The following is a 17,644-nucleotide window of genomic DNA, read 5'->3' as shown; positions in this document are numbered from 1 at the left end:
GAAAAGATCAATGTTGTGGCCGCAAACATCGGTCTACGTTGTACGGCTATTGAAATCGCACGTGTAAGACAGATCTCCAGGGCTCGAAAAAGCATTCCCATGAATTACCATAAATGAGACAATAGTCTTTATTTGTCTACTCTATTAGGGAGTATCACTTTGTGGATAATTAGCGATAACGATCACAAAACCCATGGACCGCCGTGTGATACATAGCATCGGTGCGGATCAGACTTCGAATGCCAGTCGTTATAGCGTGGATCCAAATACCGTAGTTAGGCGAAAGACTAATAGCGATGGACCTGCATATTGTTTTTGAGTGAGCACATGATTTCCTGAGTATATGGTAAATGTCTGTTCACAGTGTGATTTGAATGGAAATCAATTCTGAAAAAGTTAAGAGTAGCAATTCATGTACCTATAGGATGGGGTGGCGGATCGGATGCCAGAGTGCTCCTGTTGCATGGTCTGTAAAGACAATCCTAAGCCAACGACTGGGTCCAGCTACAGTGACGTAGTCTAATTAGATCCGACCAGGCTTGTAAAGGTCGGAGTATTGCCTTGCCAAAACACCTGCCTTCCTGGGCTCCATGCTTTCCGCTCCAGTGTTGCGTCGACTATAGGGCTGAAACGCTCGCATGAACCAGGTCTGTGCGCCGGGAACGATATGTGACATGTCGCAAGTTGAGACACCGCATGTGTGCGAGTCAGAAACGGCTGGAAAGCTTAGAACCTATCACTACCTGTGAATATTCACACTCTCATTGATTTGCACAGTCTAAGTTACGCATGCAATGTCTACACGTGGTGAATTACTACATTGAAATTATCAATCCAAACTCTCGGTATCGTATTTTCCGTCTGATTGAATGCTCATCGAAATCCTCCAGGGAGTCGCTTTCTTCGTATCTTCATTATGGCTCTCTGATAACCCGCCCATCTGCGGCGTGAGTATGATCCCGCCATAGACCTACAAGCTTGTGATGAAGAGAATAAACATCGCTGCTCCCAAATTAAGCGTACCACGATACCGGGGACTCAGACCCGGTACTCCGTTGCCGACTTGACCTTCGGCTGTACCTCCGGCAGGTGTGCGACCATTTCCGTTCGCGACTCCAGGCCCGCCGATCTGGCCACCATCATCCCTCGGCGTCGTCTCGATCGGAATAGCCTGGTAAGGCTGGCCTGGCGGGTTGTTTACGCTTCTGACGAGAGCGGTGAAGTTCATCATTGGATTTGAGATCATGCCACAGCTCATACGGCCACCATTCGCACTGAGAGGGCCTGGCGCCGGGTTGGTGAGAAGTTGCCTTGCACCCGGAAATTGGGAGATGCTGTTGGTTACAGATATCGGCAGGTTGAAGACGCTGTAAAAGTCACTGCCGTTCAGGCGGAAGTTCTGGTGGATCGAGATGTTATATTCGCCCCGTGCTGTCGTCCCTATGTCTTCTTTGCCATCGCCAACTAGACAGTCGGGCCACTCGAAATTAATGTGTTTCACCGTCTGCCCTGGCTCTTGGTTCATTATGTCGGCTAACGGAGGTGTTGTAGTCGTGATGTTGGATATTGTGAAATTCTTGAAGAGTGTGTTGCTGGTCAGGAACATGGTGAAGTTGAATACTTGGGTGAGCGGATCGCTGATATCCTTCGGCGGTACCTGCAGCTTTCCATCTCCTGATACATCTATCGCGATGTGTAAAAAGTCACCGCCCATCGGAGTAAAAGGTTGTGGCTGCGGACGTCAGTTACGATCGCAGTTCGACTTCAGAGAATCTCACGGCTAAGATTATACCCAACCCAGGTGTAAATATCCGTCCGTTAACAATGTTGAACGCGCTTGTATTGGGCTGCCCGTTGTTGTTCCCATTGCCATTCTGTCGCGCTACTACTCTGTGTCTGTTTCCCCACTGCCCTAGCATCTGCCCATTTCCGTTCTCCCATAATGTAGCAAGTACTAGAACCGAGCGCAGGAAGGACGGTAATCCGATCATTGCTCAACAACGATGGCACATTCTCTCGCGCCGGCGAGGAATAAGAAAAGCGAAAAGTGCGTGGTAAGTACGATGAGGATGTGGACCAGAATGAGGCACGGCACAGTGAGAGGCAGGGGATCAAGGCATCAAGAGTGCAATGCGCATCGCGGGCCGGCCAGTTGCCTAGGCTTTGCGCATAACACCGTCAGGGAACGATCGTCAGGCATCGCGCAATATTCGCGGTGGCTAAATGTGCAGGGGGAACGTCAGTGGTGGACTTTCGAGGCGAGATGGGCGGGCAGGACTTGTGAGACATGGAGCGTGAGAGGAGCGCGATCCTTGCATTACAGGCTTGCGCCAACAGTAGGTGCTAGCCCCAACTGGATTTTGACATCTCAAACCTCTGATAGCACCGACGGCCATCCATTCTGTAGCCAAAGAACATTCAAAGTGAAATTCTCCAGATACTTATTGATTTTGGTCGCCGCCCACAAAGAGGCACCGAGGACACCTCCACTGTGGTCCCCGCACTTCTCTACAATTTAACGCTCGAGAAATGGGAGCTGTTCAAGTAGAAGTCTTCCAGAAATATCCTCTGCAAGGTCGTCCTCGACTGCGCCGTCAGTGAGAGCCTTCACTGGTTCAGCATGAGAAGCTGGGTCGGAAAGCCAGGGCAAACTCTCGATATGACCCAGACTGAACCATTGCAAAGACGGCATGTAGTGAAACTTTTTCGATCTAGGCGGCTGATCCTGCCGCAAGGCAAGCTGATTTCCGACCCGTTCCGTGACTTCCGTGCGTTTGGGACTGAATAGCCGGCTATCCGTTCGAGGCTTTTCGTAGTCACTCGGGCGAAGTTCGAGCAGAGCCTTATCGTATATTTCTGGCATGTTGATCGGGCCTGCGCTGGCGCTTTCGTCAACAACGTCGTTGATATCGTAGGAGAATTGTTCTTCGCCTGTTTTAAGGCGCCGTATCCATTCCGGGAACTTGAGGACAGCGACATCAGGACATCCACGATACTTCCCGCAGTATCCTGTAAGCTGAGCCGTGCTGATGGTACTGTTCGTGGGAAATTGGTCTCGGAAAGCGATGGCCATTCTATTGACCGCTTCCAACGTGAAACGCCTTGTCTGATCTCCAAATCCAAAAAGGCGCTTGAATGTCAGCTCGGCCGTTGTCTTCGACGCATAATTGATCTCGAAGATGCGGTCTACTCGGCCTTCCCGGTACAGTGCGGGATCCAGAGACTTAGGAGAATTTGTCGTAAGGATAAGGAGACTGCCCTCAGGTGCAAGCACACCGTCTATAACATTGAGCAAGCCGCCCAGTGTGATCTTCTTCGGTGACCGGGGAGCGGGAGGGAGTACTGATGTGGGGAGGGAAGGTTCGTTGAGATTGGGATCACGGACGACGTCTGCCCATGAGTGGCCTGGAGGCGGAGCAGGAGTGACATGGTTCTTCTGCCACTGTTTCTGCGCCTTGTTGACTTCTGAGTCTATTCGCTCTTGCAACTCCGCTTCCGTTAAGATAATCTTCGGCGTGGTAGTGTCCTTCTGAGCCCTGTTCGGCAAGCCAACCAGGTCAAGCTCCTCGCAAAGTATAATGCTACTCGTAGGGACTGATTGAAAAGCTTGTTCAAGGTCCTCATCATTCATTCCGGCGAGCGACATAATATGTAACGGATGGTTGAGATCACTAGCCAGTGCACGACTCAACGTTGTCTTGCCTGTTCCTGGCGGACCGCAAAATAGGTACCCTCGACGGTTCGGAAGGCCAGTCGCTTCGCAAAAGTCTTGTGTGCTTTCGTGAAAAAACGACTCGGCATCCTGTTTGATCTCGGACAGTAAATCTGGGTCCAGATCTACAGTCGAGAGCGGCCTTTGACGGACTTCGAACGACTTTGTTTGGCCTCCCGCTTTATGCTCGTGAACTGTGATTGACGTTTCTTTCTTGCTGTTCTTTTCGAGCACTGTGATCAAATCGCGGACCGGTTGAGCACTGTTTCCGAAACATCGGACTGTAACCGTGCCATACGGATTTTGGTCATTGTCTTCGTCGTCTTGTTCGCCCCACTGGTTGTTGTAGGGCCTGGAATTAGATACTACGCTCCTGGCCTCTGGGGATGACTCCATCATGAACAGGACGTTATGGTACCAGAAGAAACGCCGAGTGTATTTCTGAGTTTGATATTGGAAATCCTTCGGAAGACCGGAAGTGTACGACTCCTTCTCAGTTCCGGAAGGCAGCCATGATGTGCACAGAGACTCTGGCTGTTGTGATATCAGAGTGTCCAGGGATTTCAGAAGCTCAATGTTCGAGGTGTGTATCTCGACCCCGCTCGAAACAGAGTCTTTGATGATTCTCACCAGGGACGGCATATATTTAGCCCCCGCATGGATTAGGAAGAATATCTCAACGAGTCTATTCACATCGAAACCGGTATTTTCCTTGTTGGCTTCGCCAGCCTGCGTAAAAAATTTGGACTGAACATAACTTTTCAGCCAACTTGCGTTGTCCCCTCTCAGAATCCCAATGACCCAATTTTGCATTGTCATTGGGGATGACATGTTTATAAGATCCTGTGAACCTCCGTTACTATTCAAATAGTCGCTACCCCGGGGTGGAGAGAGGTGGACTCGGGATCGGTAGCTGTGAGAGCCCCTTCCACCAGGGAAGGCACCGCGACCGCCACGAGAATAGCTCATGGCAGGGACAAAATATGAATTGAGTTAAATGGCTTAGTTGATATTAAGTGCAGAGGCGAAGGGTAAATCGAGTGGTGGATCGTAAGAACGTTATGAAGAAGATTTTATATATGGTATACCAGATGATCCACCATAGTGAATACTCTACTCGCTGGGCGCAAACATTGTCGCGACACAAAGGCGATTGGAGCCATGCAGCATATACCAGAGGTATTAGGTCTCGGATTCTTCTGGTAGACGAGCTCGGCGCATCTTTCTGGAAGTGAAAAAGAATCACATACCAATAAACTGGTCAATAAGTATCGTATCTCTTCAAATGGCGACAGAACACCCTGAAGAAAGACGCACTGCTGAACAGCTTGTCGTGATTCTTCAGTTTCTTGGGCTTTCTAGATCTTTGGCTTACTTGGGCGCATCGCATTGTTTCGTTTGAGGGGTGATGAGAGAAGGTTAGTCGGCCTATCCAGTCCTTACTGCGACCTGATATAATCTTCAGATGATCGTGCGATATGACTATGCTTTCTAGTTCAAGTTACTCCGTGTGACCTGGAATTTTTAGCTGGGTCAACTGAGAAAGAAAAATTGGCTGATGGGTTTGCAATATAATTGGTACTTCGCTCGCAATTCCATGCAATCACTATGGGTTGAGATGAATCTGGAAACGGATATGACGGGAAAAGTTCCACGACCTACAATCATTGGCACCTGTGTTCTTTATAGGTTGGGGTACGAGACAACTTTTTGGTTTGACACACTCGCAGCAGTAGAAACTAATGAGCAAGCTTAAGATAATGTTTGCCACCTCATACCAGTGGTATTCCAATACCCCTACCATTCTTCCAGGGTTCCTGAAGTGGAGTGGTACATAGATACAAAGACAACGAAACCGTCGAGAACTGCCATGACTGATGCAGGCAAACGGGAAGCCTACTATATATGGATCTCAAGAGCCTCTGTGAAGACACATCCCGGAGTCCTGACATTTCGGAACAATTGTGTTCAACGGTGCAGAGCAACGTGAAGTCAAACATCAAACCTAACCAACCATTCAATTGCGATATGAGACTCAATGTGAATGCACATTCACGGAAAGTGGGTAATGATAGCTATTTGGCCAAACTTGTGCGCCTGTAAAGTCGCAGTCCACTGTTATGATCTCACAGAACCTACCATTCCTTTCAAGTGTCAAATACGATTTGCTACTACCAATCACAATATTTACCGTATCAGAGTATCCTCCTTGCTATCCTTCTTGCCCCTCTTGTCTTTCCATCCGGGTCCTTCAAGCCTGGTAGAATGTTGCCATCAGGGCCATCCATCCTTCATCAACACCGTCTTAATTTCACCATCTTTGCCACGCGAACAGGATCTAACATCGCAACTTATTTATTTTCGGATTCATCTTGTTATTGCACTTAGGCGTGCAGCAAACCCAATCCCGAGTTGAAATATCGCGGATCTACCACAGTCTTGTCGAATCGGATAACATCCTGATTCTTGTGGTCTACTTTGCCAGGTGAAGGTACACTTTTACCGCAGTTTGCTTCAAGTTCCACTTTTCCACGTTCCCCGCTCATATCACACCGAGTACACTTGGTTGCCAGAGAGACCACGTACTGAATCAGTGGCTGCACGAAATCAAGACGGGCGAAGACGGAAACAAATATGTTATCAATGACGTCCAAGAGATTGCTTCCGACAGTGAGATCAATGTCGAGGGAAGAGTACGACCCCGACCTTCTGAAGCTTGGTTATAAAGTCTACGTGCCTCCACCCAAGAAACCTCATGAAACTTTGGCAGAGAAGGAAGACGAGTTTCAGGACCTATAGTCGAGTATAAGTCCATACCCGGTTTGATGTTCGTGTTGGACCGTTTTCGTTGACGAGTCCGACATGCATAGTGTGGCAAGCTCGGCCTTTGCCAGCTCTGACTGCACCAACAACACGTTGTCTTTCGTTGCACATACGTCGGGTGCATCGACACACCACTCGACCAGCTTTCGTGCGTACAACAATTCGGCAATTCCCATCGATCCGATTGTCACGACTCTTCATATGGCCATTAGTGAATCGGTATCATGGGCCAAAGCACACATCTGTTTAAGATCTGGCAAGCATCTGAGCAATAGCAGCTTGAAACCCCAGGAGGTGCCGAAGGATCCGAATTCAAATGGCTCAATATCTACAGTACCACTGGCGTCATTGTTCTGTATCATTGCTGGCCTGCCTTTCTTCTTTCTCTTGCAATAGAGTCGTCAGCGAAATCACTGGATATTTTGATTCTTGCTGGAACCTGCTCGGGGAGACCTGCTTTGCCATTTTGTTTGCCTAGCTTTTCAGATTTAAATTTCTTGAATAAACAGACCTCAAATTATGGAATGTATGACTTGCTAGTTATCAGTCGTGAACAAGGTACCATTCTGGTGAAGTCGCTGATTCATAATAGTGCAATCACGAAACACGCTGTTGTTGAATCGTCCCCTAAAGCGTCACCTAAAGCATCACCAAAAGCTGTCACCAGTGATACCATTTCCTCAAGTGGATTGACGTTGGCATATGTATTTCAAGTACCTTTCGCGATGTTGTTTTTACTTACCACATTATCAAGCTATTAGCAAGCTTGGCCTATCAGACTGATCTCTCAATTAAATACCGAACATCCCAATAACGTCATCTTCATGCCGAGAGATGAGCGATCGAGTTCGAAGAGGCTCTAGACGCTGTGCATTCGTTAACAGTCCAGGATCTGGCTCAGAAGGGGGAGGCTCCGAAAGCACCAGTGATGAAGAGAGCGGCTTTCCAGGAGGTATGGGATATGGCGGGTTTAGCGACGCCGCAAGAGAAGGCTTTTACGCGGGGTACTACTGGGAATTATCAAGCGACGATACAGGGCCAAGCGACACGAGTTCTAGCGAGAATTCTGATTCTTTTGAAAGCGGACGGGCAATTGTACGAAGACCTCTCCCGCGAAGCTTGACTCGCCGGGAACGTGGTATTTTACGTAGTCACGGTGTGATGGATGTCTCTGACGATTCTGGATCAGTCTAGCTTCATAATCATCCTTGACAAACAGATGCCCTCGCAGAATGTCTATTTCTTTCGTTGCATTGTTTCCAGGGAGAAGTGGCATATCAAAACTTCGTGCTGCGCATTATTCAGATTCAGCAACCATATATAGCTCCTTTTTCGAGTAATTCTATAGTAAGCGTAATGTTATCTTTAATAACTGGCCTGAGCGGGAATTTCAGTGCCACATCAGTTCTATGTGGCCTCCTCTACCGTGCCTATGACGACTTTGCGCTCAATTCAAGTTTTCAATATTCAGAACTCTTTTATCGTAGCTTGGGATCACTAATTCAGATCAAGGAAGCAAACTTTGGCGAACTTCACACAACACGCCCCGCTTGGCTCAAGAATCTATGACCCGTCAGCCAACATCAAGCATACGAATATCGGAACGTGTTTACAGTTGTTGATGTATGCTATCGCTTATGAAACAGTGTCCTACCGCAGATGTATCCCACCAGAGATATCCTGTGAACAGTAATATACAACAGCCATTATGTTCCTTCAGGCAACTTCTCAGGGCGGCATGCTACCCAAAATGCATGTCAGCAACCGATGTGAGCTTCTCAGAATGCCAGCTCAACATTAACAGCTCCCAGCATCATATATTACCGCCTCGCCCCCTCCCTAGAAACTTTCTACACTATCTATCTTCCACGCTACAAGCTCAACAGCTACCCAAAAAATCAAACTGATTTTATCAGCCGTCTCGCAACTTGAAGCTCAACATGGGCTGCATTATTTACCACAAATATGACACCAACCGTGCTGACGAGTACGGAGAATTCGAATACAACCCCAAAGATAGCCAATTCGAGGATTTTTTTTTTAACCCAGATACCCCGGGCGTCGTCTCAACTCCCATAGACCAGACTCCTTCGACGGATTATGATTCATATTACGGATATGAAGGCTACTGTGGGGGTGTCGAATTTAACGATCATTATGGCACTCCGGGACCCTATAGGAGTCCGGGTTTCGACATTCCCGGCTTTTATGGGAGTTCCGAGTTCTATGGTAGTCCAGGAATGTACGGAGGCTACGAAGGCATGTACGACTTCTACCACAGTCCGGGTATGTGCTACGTGTACGATATTTCTGTTATGTATGACATGTACGGCGACTACAACAGTCCAGGTATGTATGGTGGCAGGAGACATGGCAGAAGATGCGGGCGTAGGTACTATTGACGTTCAAGTTTGGAAGGCATCTGGCCTAGTTCAGACGTAGCTATTCTCAAGCACTTGCATTTTCGTATACCTGAACTTAAGCCGCTATGCAGGGATCGGCGTTCTGTTTGTCAATATAGATCTATATCAAGCATCATCGCGAAGACCAAATTCGAAACCTTATTCGGCACAGTTTGTGCAAACTAACAGAGTGCAAACGATACCGCATTGCACCACTATTCACAAGAGTAGTGTACCGAAAATCCAGTGAATACCCGCATAGGAATCCAAAATTGAAGTGTATTCGTTTGCGTACCCCATGTTGGTGCCGTTGTATATGCGCAGACATATCTATCTGTTCCGACAACTCGTCTTTCGCTCTACATTTTGAGCGTACTTACCGTTGCCCTCGTCTACCAAGAACTTCCGAGCCGAACAGCGATATGCCAGATCCAATCGTCAAGCAATCATCCCCCAGCCACTCCTCGCAATGGACGCCTGACCTCGAGACCCACAAGTCCTTCCAACGACGCGCGCAGCAACCTCGTCTCCTTTCCTTTCCGCCTACCCATCATCACTGCCATCCGCATATGCATCTACAACATATCTCACACCGCTGCCACCGCCCAGGTTTCAGTCCGCGCTATCGTAGCCAACTCCACCCACCCATATCCTTTGCGCAGCCTCTTCCGCATGCCGCGCACTTTCATATGCACTCTGCCAGTGTGTACTATCGCATCCCACGCACTCAAGACCACAGGACCTCGCCCACCTCGTCAGGCGGAGCAGACACCAGCCCAGTCTAGCCTCAATCTCAGCAGCGCATCAAAATCGTCGTCGAATGCGAAGAAGCCGAGACCGAAGACGACAGCAAGGCACAATTCGAGCCATTGAAAGAAGAGGAAGAAACACCCCTCGTGTTCGCCGGCTACGAGGAGCCCGAGCACGACCAGGATCCTGCCGAAGAGGTGTTCGGCAGTGCTAGTGCTGGGAGTTGCACGCAGTGAACGCGCCCAACCCATAGCGCCCTCGCGCATTCACCGTACGTCAAGGAATGACGTTAGAACACGACTTGTACCTCTAAATTCCAATGCACAATCAATGCAGCTGAATGTAAGCCCTTCTCTGAATCTGAGTGACGTTGTCGACACCGACCCAACCTTCCCGAAAAGGCAGCCGTCGATGCCTGAGACAATTAAGCTTAATACCTTAATTGCGCTGGTGCGGGGTGGCGAAACGTTTAAATCCTCAGATGCTTGGGGCCGAAACATGACATTAAGGGACGAACAGACTCTTTAAAACAGCACAAAGTGAACACACTTAATCAACAAGAAAGAATTATGTTGAGAGTTCAATGCAGGAAAAATGCTAATTTGGGATGCTATCTGACATGGAAGGGTATCTGTAAATTCATTGCCAGCGCACGCACACACCATATGCGACGAAATGAAACCGTACGTATTTCCCACCCAGCAGCTCATCAGATGTACAAGCGTGCGACGATCCAGAATTACGCCAAGGCGAGAGAAGAAATATACGTTATAGACAAACGTCGTATAGAACGTTACAGCCGTGATAGTGTACTCGATCATCGTCTGAATTCCGGTTTTCTGGACTTGTTCACAGGGGGCGGCCCATCCGTGTCTGGATATGGTAGCGGTGCTCCAGGCGGGGGTCGGGGCAAGGACGAAGTCGGGGGTGGCGATAACGGCGGGCCAGCGGTCAAATCTGCTGGCCTTGAGCCTTCCTCGAAAGGTGTCTTTGGTGGTCTAGGGGGTGGATGGTTCGGATATGGACTGCCAGGCTGTTGCTGTTCTTCAAAACTGACGTTACTCACTCGTGGTGAGTTATGTGATGAGCCTACTGTAAATTGCTCCCCTGATCTGCGGTTCATGTTGATGAATTCTCCAGAGTATCGAGGGCTTAAAGCAGAGTCAACGGGCTCGGGATACTCGTCGGAAGATACGACGGCAAACTTGTCATTGTCTGACGCAAGACGATAGGCAGGATGCAGCATGATATCGGGTTCCTGCTGCTGGTGCGAGTAGAAGTTTGGCGCAACTTCCTCTGCAGGAAGCTCGATGGCTAACGCAGGGGCCGGTACCGTAGGGAGGGGACGCTCGTAGGGACTCTTCAGCTGTGGAAATTGGCCGCCACGCGGTGGCAACCCCTTCTCTGCTCTTTCCCACCTCACTTTGGCAAAGTATATTCTCGCGAGCTTTGCAGCGGAGTCGAGCGTCTTAGATTGGACCTCTTTGTCTCCCAGATACATTCGCGTACTGGAGCTGATTTCGGCGAGGCGGTTCCACTCGTTCATGCCAAATTCTCCCACTCCGACATTGACATTGAGTCGGTAGTAATGTTCCTGATTGACGCCCCGCTTGGCAAGATGATCTTTCATCGACAAATGTATTTTTTCGCAGTCTTCGATCTTGGTGATCAGTCGCCGCCTTGCCTCGGCGAAATCGCCAATGCCGGTTGAAACGAATCCTTCCCACCACAGATGGGCTTGTTGATTTGTCCCCTCGGGTCGTTTACCGGTGCCAATGCTAATGAAGACACCCACTTCGCGACCAGGCCACTCATTACAAACAGCCTCGTCCAGAATCATGGGTGCTGGGTTGTATTTGCCGACTCCCTCGTCCAGGAAATCCGATTGGCCGACTCGAATGGGCTTGAAAGCGAGCAGCGTTGCGCACGTCGCACGACCAGCCTGCCATATGGTGGCGTTTGGCTCGACCGATGTTTCTTTTCGCGAATCGTACGAGCGCAGGAGTATCTGCCCGGTGCTAGCGTTTTTGGAGCCCTTGTAGACTGCCGTGACAGCGCTGCTTCAATTAGCTGGTGCAGTGTCGCCCAGGGGATACCTCACTCACGTCTTCGTGCGCTCCTCTCTGTTGTCGTAGAGGCGTGCATTCGGATTGCCCCATTTCAGAGCGGCTATGCGCTGGTTGACCGGGGCCATGCCAATCTGGCTGTATCTGCTGGACGTGCTTGCGCTTCGTTCCATTCTGTTGGGGTATGCGCTGCCGGGAGTCATTGGTGTGCGCAGATCAGCTCTGGAGGACATTGCGTTCTCGCTGTCGTTGCCCTCATCGTCGTAGACGGTGTGTTCTCGCACACACTCCATGATTGCATCTTCGAGCTTGGAGGCTTTAAACAGGGTGTGTCGGTAGGGGATGCCGGCGAAAGTCTTGTCTGTCTCGAAGACTCGCTTTGTCATGCGCACATAAACGTCTTTGCATGTGTCTACGTCCATGCGCAGCCGTCCCAGCATGATGGCGATCAGGCCGCCGGTGCCTGTGCCTCCGATGAGGTCAAAGTGGTCACATGGCTTGGGGATCTCGTGCCGCTTGGGCGCTCTTCCCTCAGTCTCGACAAAAGTTCGGTGCATCAGTTCTTGGAGGATGATGAGCATCGAGTAGCCGCGCACACCCCCGCCATCTGCCCCGCGTCAGTGCCCGCCTTCCCACGCACGAAGCTGACGACGTACCTAGAGAGAGGATGCGCAGCGGCGGACCCTTTGTGGTGTCCTTGCGCCGGATGCCGTTGTTGGACATGCTGTTGCCGTTTGCTGCGGGATTGGCGGCAGGCGGTGGGCAGGCCGCGAGCGTCGTGGGTGTCTAGCGGCGCTGTTTGCCGGGGAGGAAGGTGCTGGCACACGAGGCGCACACACGGTTGGAGAGCCTTCTCTTGAGCTCAGCCCTGGGCCCAGCGCGCGTCCGAGTAGCGGCCAGGTAGCCGGCGTGGTACTGGCGGAGCCTAGCGCAGCGTGGGTGGGCAGCTGGGCGGAGTGTTGGCAAAGCGCGTCGGTGGTGCGCGCTGCAAGATGGGGCGACGAGAGTTGCTGGAGGAAAGGGCGAGGTGCAGTGTAAAGTCACAAGTCGCACGTCGCACGCACAGGCACAAGCCGCTTCCCGTCCACTTTTCACCGCGCGCGTCACGGGCATTCACTCGCCCATGTGCGCCAGCAGACAGGGTTGGCATGACGTTGCCAACCGGCCAAGCCCCCACTTCAGCTGCGGTCCGCAGGGAAGGCGAGGAAAACGGGTGCTGCGCCACGACGCCACTCTCTCCTGCTGCCCAAACAGCAAGCGCGGCATCGTGTGTGCCGTCTCGCGCAGTGCATTCTGGCAGCTGTTGCAGTGCGCCAGAGATCCTCGCCCCTGCAGCGGGTGCGTGGTGGCCCGCTTTCGCCTTCAGGAACGCCCGAAGCCAGCATTCGGGCACCAATCACCCGCCTTCGAGGGCCCGTCACGAGGACTGTCGTCGCTCTCTCCGAACCGCCGCACCCCTCCAAGCAGCAGCCACACGTCGGGCCGTGAACGAGGGAAAGTCGGCACCGCGTTGGACTTGTAGCAGGGCGCTATGTAGGGCGTAAGCTACGGATGACATTCCGCTCTCGCACATTTCGCCATTTATGCGAACCCCACATCCACCTCGGCTTCGACGGTCAAAGCCGGCAGCTTCTCCACCTCGTGGCTCGTAGTCGTGTGTAACCCTGTTGTAGGGCTGCGCTTCATCATACTCGATATTGTTTTGCTTGCAGTTTGGCCTGTCTTTGCGTCACAATGTCCGACACTTTACTCACCGAGCGAGGCCTTTTCGTTGCCGGAGCTGCGATAGCGCTGTTCATCGTTTACCAGGCGGTCCTTTCGTTGAAGACCAGGCCGACCAGGGCGAAGTCGCTGCGGATAAGCGAGGTACTGTTCAGCGTGATAGCTGTTACTTGGACACATCCTCGTTACTGATCTACGCTATCAGATATACGTGTATCCGATCAAGTCTCTTCGCCCCACCAAGCTCACATCGGCCTTGGCGACCAGGTATGGCTTTGAGCATGACCGTACGTAGTTTGCATCTTGAGAGCTTAGTTTGCATTCTCTCTGATATGGCTAGGTGTATTCATGCTGCTGCAAGTCGTACCAGATGGCTACAAGAATATGGCGGTATCCAAGTACCCTGATATGACCCAGTTTCTCACGTCTATCGAAGACCGGAAAGACGGACAAGCAGTAGTCAATGTCACCTTCAGAGCCTTTGGCAGTGGACAAAAGACAAACACATTAAGCGTACCACTCGCACCGGAGACGGGGAAGCTGGAACCATTCAATGTAGACATGCATGGAAGCCCAACTGCCGCTTTCAAGATGCCAAATGAGTACAACGCATGGTTCTCCGAATGTTTCGGTTACCAGGTGGTGCTTGTTTATCTGGGAAACAACAAGCGTGAAGTTCTATGGACGGATCTCGTACAAACGAAAAACGCGTCTCTCCTTGCTCAAGTTCCTGTGCTCGGCTCTGCCATACCACAGACTCCGAAGATCACCTTCGCAGACTGCGCTCCGTATCTGGTGGTGTCATCGACTTCGGTCGACAATGTTTCGTCAAGGCTCGCCCCAGACGAACCTATGGATGTCACAAAGTTCCGTCCCAATATTGTCTTGTCCGGTGCCGATGAGGCTTGGGATGAAGACTACTGGGGCAAGGTACGAATCGGCAGCGTTGATCTGATCATGAAGCACAACTGCGTGCGCTGCGCAAGTATCAATGTCGACTACGAAACAGGCAAGCCAGGAACTGGTGAATCAGGACAAGTCCTAAAAAAGCTACAAAAGGATCGGAGAATTGACAAAGGCGCCAAGTGGAGTCCCGTCTTTGGCCGATATGCTTTTTGGAGAGGGAGGAATAACGAACAAGTCTTCAGAGTCGGAGACGAAGCTGTCGTCACTGATCGCAACAAAGACCGAACTGTTTTCAGTAAGCTACATTGGTCAGAATACAACGATTATAATGCACTAACCTTCTCAGATTGGCCCGGCATCGGATAAAGCAGAACGTGCCGAACATCGAGGGAAGAGCTACGTGTGGGTAAGTATAGCAAAATCCATCTTACTCGACTCAAGCGTCTGCTGGGGGGATATGGAGTGGCAGTCATGATGTCGAAACCATGAGAGAATAGACTCATTCAACAATGTATTCGAGTAATATTAGTAAGGGTGTGGGTTGAATTGCTAGACGAGTTCATACCAGCTCTTCCATTTTCGGCCTGCTCCTACTTCTTCTCACACGGCGAGCGAATAGCCCAAACTCGGCCCCTGCTACACTATAAGGGCGACACTACATATTCCTTCTCTCTGGATATCTGGCCCCCTGACGTATTGGGATTCTACCTGACTCTCCGAAGTTGCGCAGTCATCAGCCGTTCCTTCTTATAAGCCGCACTAATCCTTTTGCGTTAGGCTCAGTCGGCGATAACATGCGGCCGCACCTCTCCATCCGCCAGCCCACCTCAACCATAAAACAGATGGAGGACCTCCACAATTATTGCCGATTGACCATGCTCTGCACCATACATACCTCGTCCTTCCGAAATGCCTGCTCGGGAAATACAGACCTGCACACGCTGCAAGGACTCCAAGCGCCGATGTGACAAGCGCAAACCAAGCTGCACGCGATGCCACCGTGCGGGCCAGACTTGCATCTACCCAGAAAACGCACCGAAAGAAAATTCAATTGAGCATCAAACTGGACTGTTGAGTCCCTCTTCCAGTAGCCATCCAAGCCCACTTGAGACAGAATCAGCACCTGGACGACTCGTCAAGAAAAGGGACCGCGCAACCTTGTCTTGCACAAGGTGCCATCGGCTCAAGGTGAAATGCGACAAGAGGCAACCTTGCTGCAGCCGATGCGCTCGGCTGGGACATGGACGGGACTGCATGTATACACACAAGATAGAGCCTCCGACCTCCGCTGGTCCTTTTGTGGTCGATGGCGATGATGCGGAAACGATCGTCAGCCTTTGGTTTCTACGCAAGAGGGGTTCGAGTCATTGGAAGATTCTTTTGACCAGGGTGAGTAGTATGCTTTTTTAGCGGATCCAAAAAACTGACGTCTAGCAGCTTGAGTCGCTCTCTGGTCTTGGAGATCCCCCGTTTCAATGGGTCAGTATTGCGAGCAACTTGCTTCTTTCCATCAGGCTGATTAGACGCCTGGAGCTAGCTATCAATCTCGGTCCGCGCACACATGCAAGGCGACTGCAGTAAGGACTTGGCCCTGCCTGGCAATTTCCCATTCGGATCAACGGAGTCCATCCCCTTCCGCTCACCACCAGAAGTTCAAAGACTAATCGAAAGCCATCGTCATATGGCTTCCTCTTACTTGGAAAGTTATTTCGCGCTATATGCCTGCACTCAACTGTTCGACAATTCGAAATTCCAAGAGGAGGTACATCAATTTTGGCATACACCAGAGAAGTTCGATCTGAGTTGGCTTGCTCAATACCTCGCCGTCCTAGGCCTGGGTGCATCTGCCACAGGCGTCGAAGATAAGGTCGCTGCTGAACTGTTCTTCGCCAGCGAAGCCTGTCTCGCACAAACCCCATACATGTATCGTTCTACAGTGGCGAACATCCGGACCTTGTTCTTACATGTTCAAGCCAAACAGGTTTGTTATGCAACATGCTGGGCTCTTGACGCGTCCTGGAATGTTGTTGGACTCATTGTTCGTCTGTCCATAATGATGGGACTACACAGAAGTTGGATCCCGGAGCCAGACGAGATGCCCAGTATCTTCGAAGAGAGGGTGCAACGTAAACGCTTATGGAACGCGGTTGTCAAGATGGACATCCAAACATCGCTTGTCACCGGGCAGGCATCTCCATTGCCAGCCGATGCATTTCTCGCCAATGCCCTAGACAACATCCAGGGTCTGCCACACAATAGCTGCGACCTCATACCTGCTTCTTACCCTCTCATATACGAAATTCTCACCAGACTTAACACTAGCATGGAGATGATATCATATGAAGAGGTCATGCATTACGATACAGAAGTAAGGCGAATTATGCGACTGGCTATCGCAGCTGCGGAAAACGAGAGCTATGTCATGCGCACAACGACCGACATCTTCTTTCGGCGAGTGCTCATGGTGCTACACCGATACTACGCGTTAGATCCGGACGCCCCGAACATCTACCCCACGTCGTATTGGTCTTCTCTCGAGTGTTGCCTAGCGCTTATCGTCCACCAGCGGGCAATGATGGCGCAGTGCGGAGCATTGCCAGGTAATGTTCACCTGGTAGCCCGGCCTTTCATGCTTGATTTCTTCGCAGCAGCCTTGACCACATGCATCCATCTACTATCCGTCGACGCACCACTATCCACTACTGTTGGATCAGCGAACCCAATCCCTCCTCGTCGGACCATTGTGGAAACCCTCGAATCCTGTCTGGAAATATTCGCTCGGGAGAGCAGTCACTCTGTCTGCTTCGGCACCGGGTACCGACTAATGAGTGTTGTGTTTGGATTGGTACCTAAGTGTACCGCGTGAGCACATCCTGCAAGCGGATATTGCAAGAAACATGTCCTAGTTTGGCACCTTTCAATCCAATTCGTATCAATGCTCCTAGTTACTGGAAGACGGTCGGTCATCATGCAGATGGTGTGGGATGCCGCCTTGAGAAAAGACTTGCAACCTTGTGTTCGCAGGCTTCAGCCCGACGCAGTGACGACCAGAGCTTCGTTAAAGCTATCTGTAGATTTTCAATTACCTTATGGAAATAAATTAGTCATCCCCTCATCTTCTGGCACGGTTCATGGGCCTGATATGAATATCAGATAGAAAACGCAGGAACTTTAAGAGGACTCCAACTCAGCTCGACCCCACCCGAAGAACGGAGAGCTAGTCGTTCGTAACCATCAGTCATCACTCGTGTCATTGCGTCAGC

General features: G+C 50.7%; 6 protein-coding genes across 6 annotated transcripts; 3 read left to right on the top strand and 3 right to left on the bottom strand.

The window, feature by feature from the left end:
* Positions 1-970: 970 nt before the first annotated feature.
* Positions 971-2,261, bottom strand: CC84DRAFT_1132970 (uncharacterized protein; the record flags this gene model as incomplete). The annotated part of the gene is made up of 2 exons (XM_018175955.1): positions 1,779-2,261; positions 971-1,732 (listed from the first exon to the last, which is right to left on the bottom strand). The coding sequence occupies exons 1-2, from the start codon at positions 1,989-1,991 to the stop codon at positions 971-973; spliced, it is 975 nt and encodes a 324-aa protein (XP_018041669.1). The 5' UTR covers positions 1,992-2,261.
* Positions 2,262-2,515: 254 nt separating this feature from the next.
* Positions 2,516-4,543, bottom strand: CC84DRAFT_1210973 (P-loop containing nucleoside triphosphate hydrolase protein; the record flags this gene model as incomplete). Its single annotated transcript, XM_018182336.1, has 1 exon — positions 2,516-4,543. The coding sequence occupies one exon, from the start codon at positions 4,541-4,543 to the stop codon at positions 2,516-2,518; it is 2,028 nt and encodes a 675-aa protein (XP_018041668.1).
* Positions 4,544-8,475: 3,932 nt separating this feature from the next.
* On the top strand, positions 8,476-9,923 carry CC84DRAFT_1170230 (uncharacterized protein; the record flags this gene model as incomplete). Its single annotated transcript, XM_018179843.1, has 3 exons — positions 8,476-8,884; positions 9,356-9,639; positions 9,738-9,923. The coding sequence occupies 3 exons, from the start codon at positions 8,476-8,478 to the stop codon at positions 9,921-9,923; spliced, it is 879 nt and encodes a 292-aa protein (XP_018041667.1).
* Positions 9,924-10,261: 338 nt separating this feature from the next.
* Positions 10,262-12,868, bottom strand: CC84DRAFT_1106682 (FabD/lysophospholipase-like protein). The gene is made up of 3 exons (XM_018175152.1): positions 12,410-12,868; positions 11,793-12,360; positions 10,262-11,744 (listed from the first exon to the last, which is right to left on the bottom strand). Exons 1-3 carry the CDS (start codon positions 12,474-12,476, stop codon positions 10,505-10,507), a joined length of 1,875 nt encoding a protein of 624 aa, XP_018041666.1. The 5' UTR covers positions 12,477-12,868; the 3' UTR covers positions 10,262-10,504.
* Positions 12,869-13,015: 147 nt separating this feature from the next.
* CC84DRAFT_1158862 (uncharacterized protein) lies at positions 13,016-14,933 on the top strand. Its single transcript, XM_018177084.1, has 4 exons — positions 13,016-13,619; positions 13,681-13,762; positions 13,816-14,676; positions 14,728-14,933. Exons 1-4 carry the CDS (start codon positions 13,488-13,490, stop codon positions 14,745-14,747), a joined length of 1,095 nt encoding a protein of 364 aa, XP_018041665.1. The 5' UTR covers positions 13,016-13,487; the 3' UTR covers positions 14,748-14,933.
* Positions 14,934-15,203: 270 nt separating this feature from the next.
* On the top strand, positions 15,204-17,489 carry CC84DRAFT_1253792 (uncharacterized protein). Its single transcript, XM_018184404.1, has 3 exons — positions 15,204-15,770; positions 15,819-15,860; positions 15,919-17,489. The coding sequence occupies exons 1-3, from the start codon at positions 15,291-15,293 to the stop codon at positions 17,245-17,247; spliced, it is 1,851 nt and encodes a 616-aa protein (XP_018041664.1). The 5' UTR covers positions 15,204-15,290; the 3' UTR covers positions 17,248-17,489.
* The last annotated feature ends 155 nt before the right edge of the window (positions 17,490-17,644 follow it).

The sequence above is a fragment of the Paraphaeosphaeria sporulosa genome, assembly GCF_001642045.1.
Source record: "Paraphaeosphaeria sporulosa strain AP3s5-JAC2a unplaced genomic scaffold CC84scaffold_1, whole genome shotgun sequence".
NCBI lineage: Eukaryota > Fungi > Ascomycota > Dothideomycetes > Pleosporales > Didymosphaeriaceae > Paraphaeosphaeria > Paraphaeosphaeria sporulosa.
Note: the sequence above shows the minus strand (reverse complement) of the source record. Positions and strands in the feature narration are given on the sequence as shown.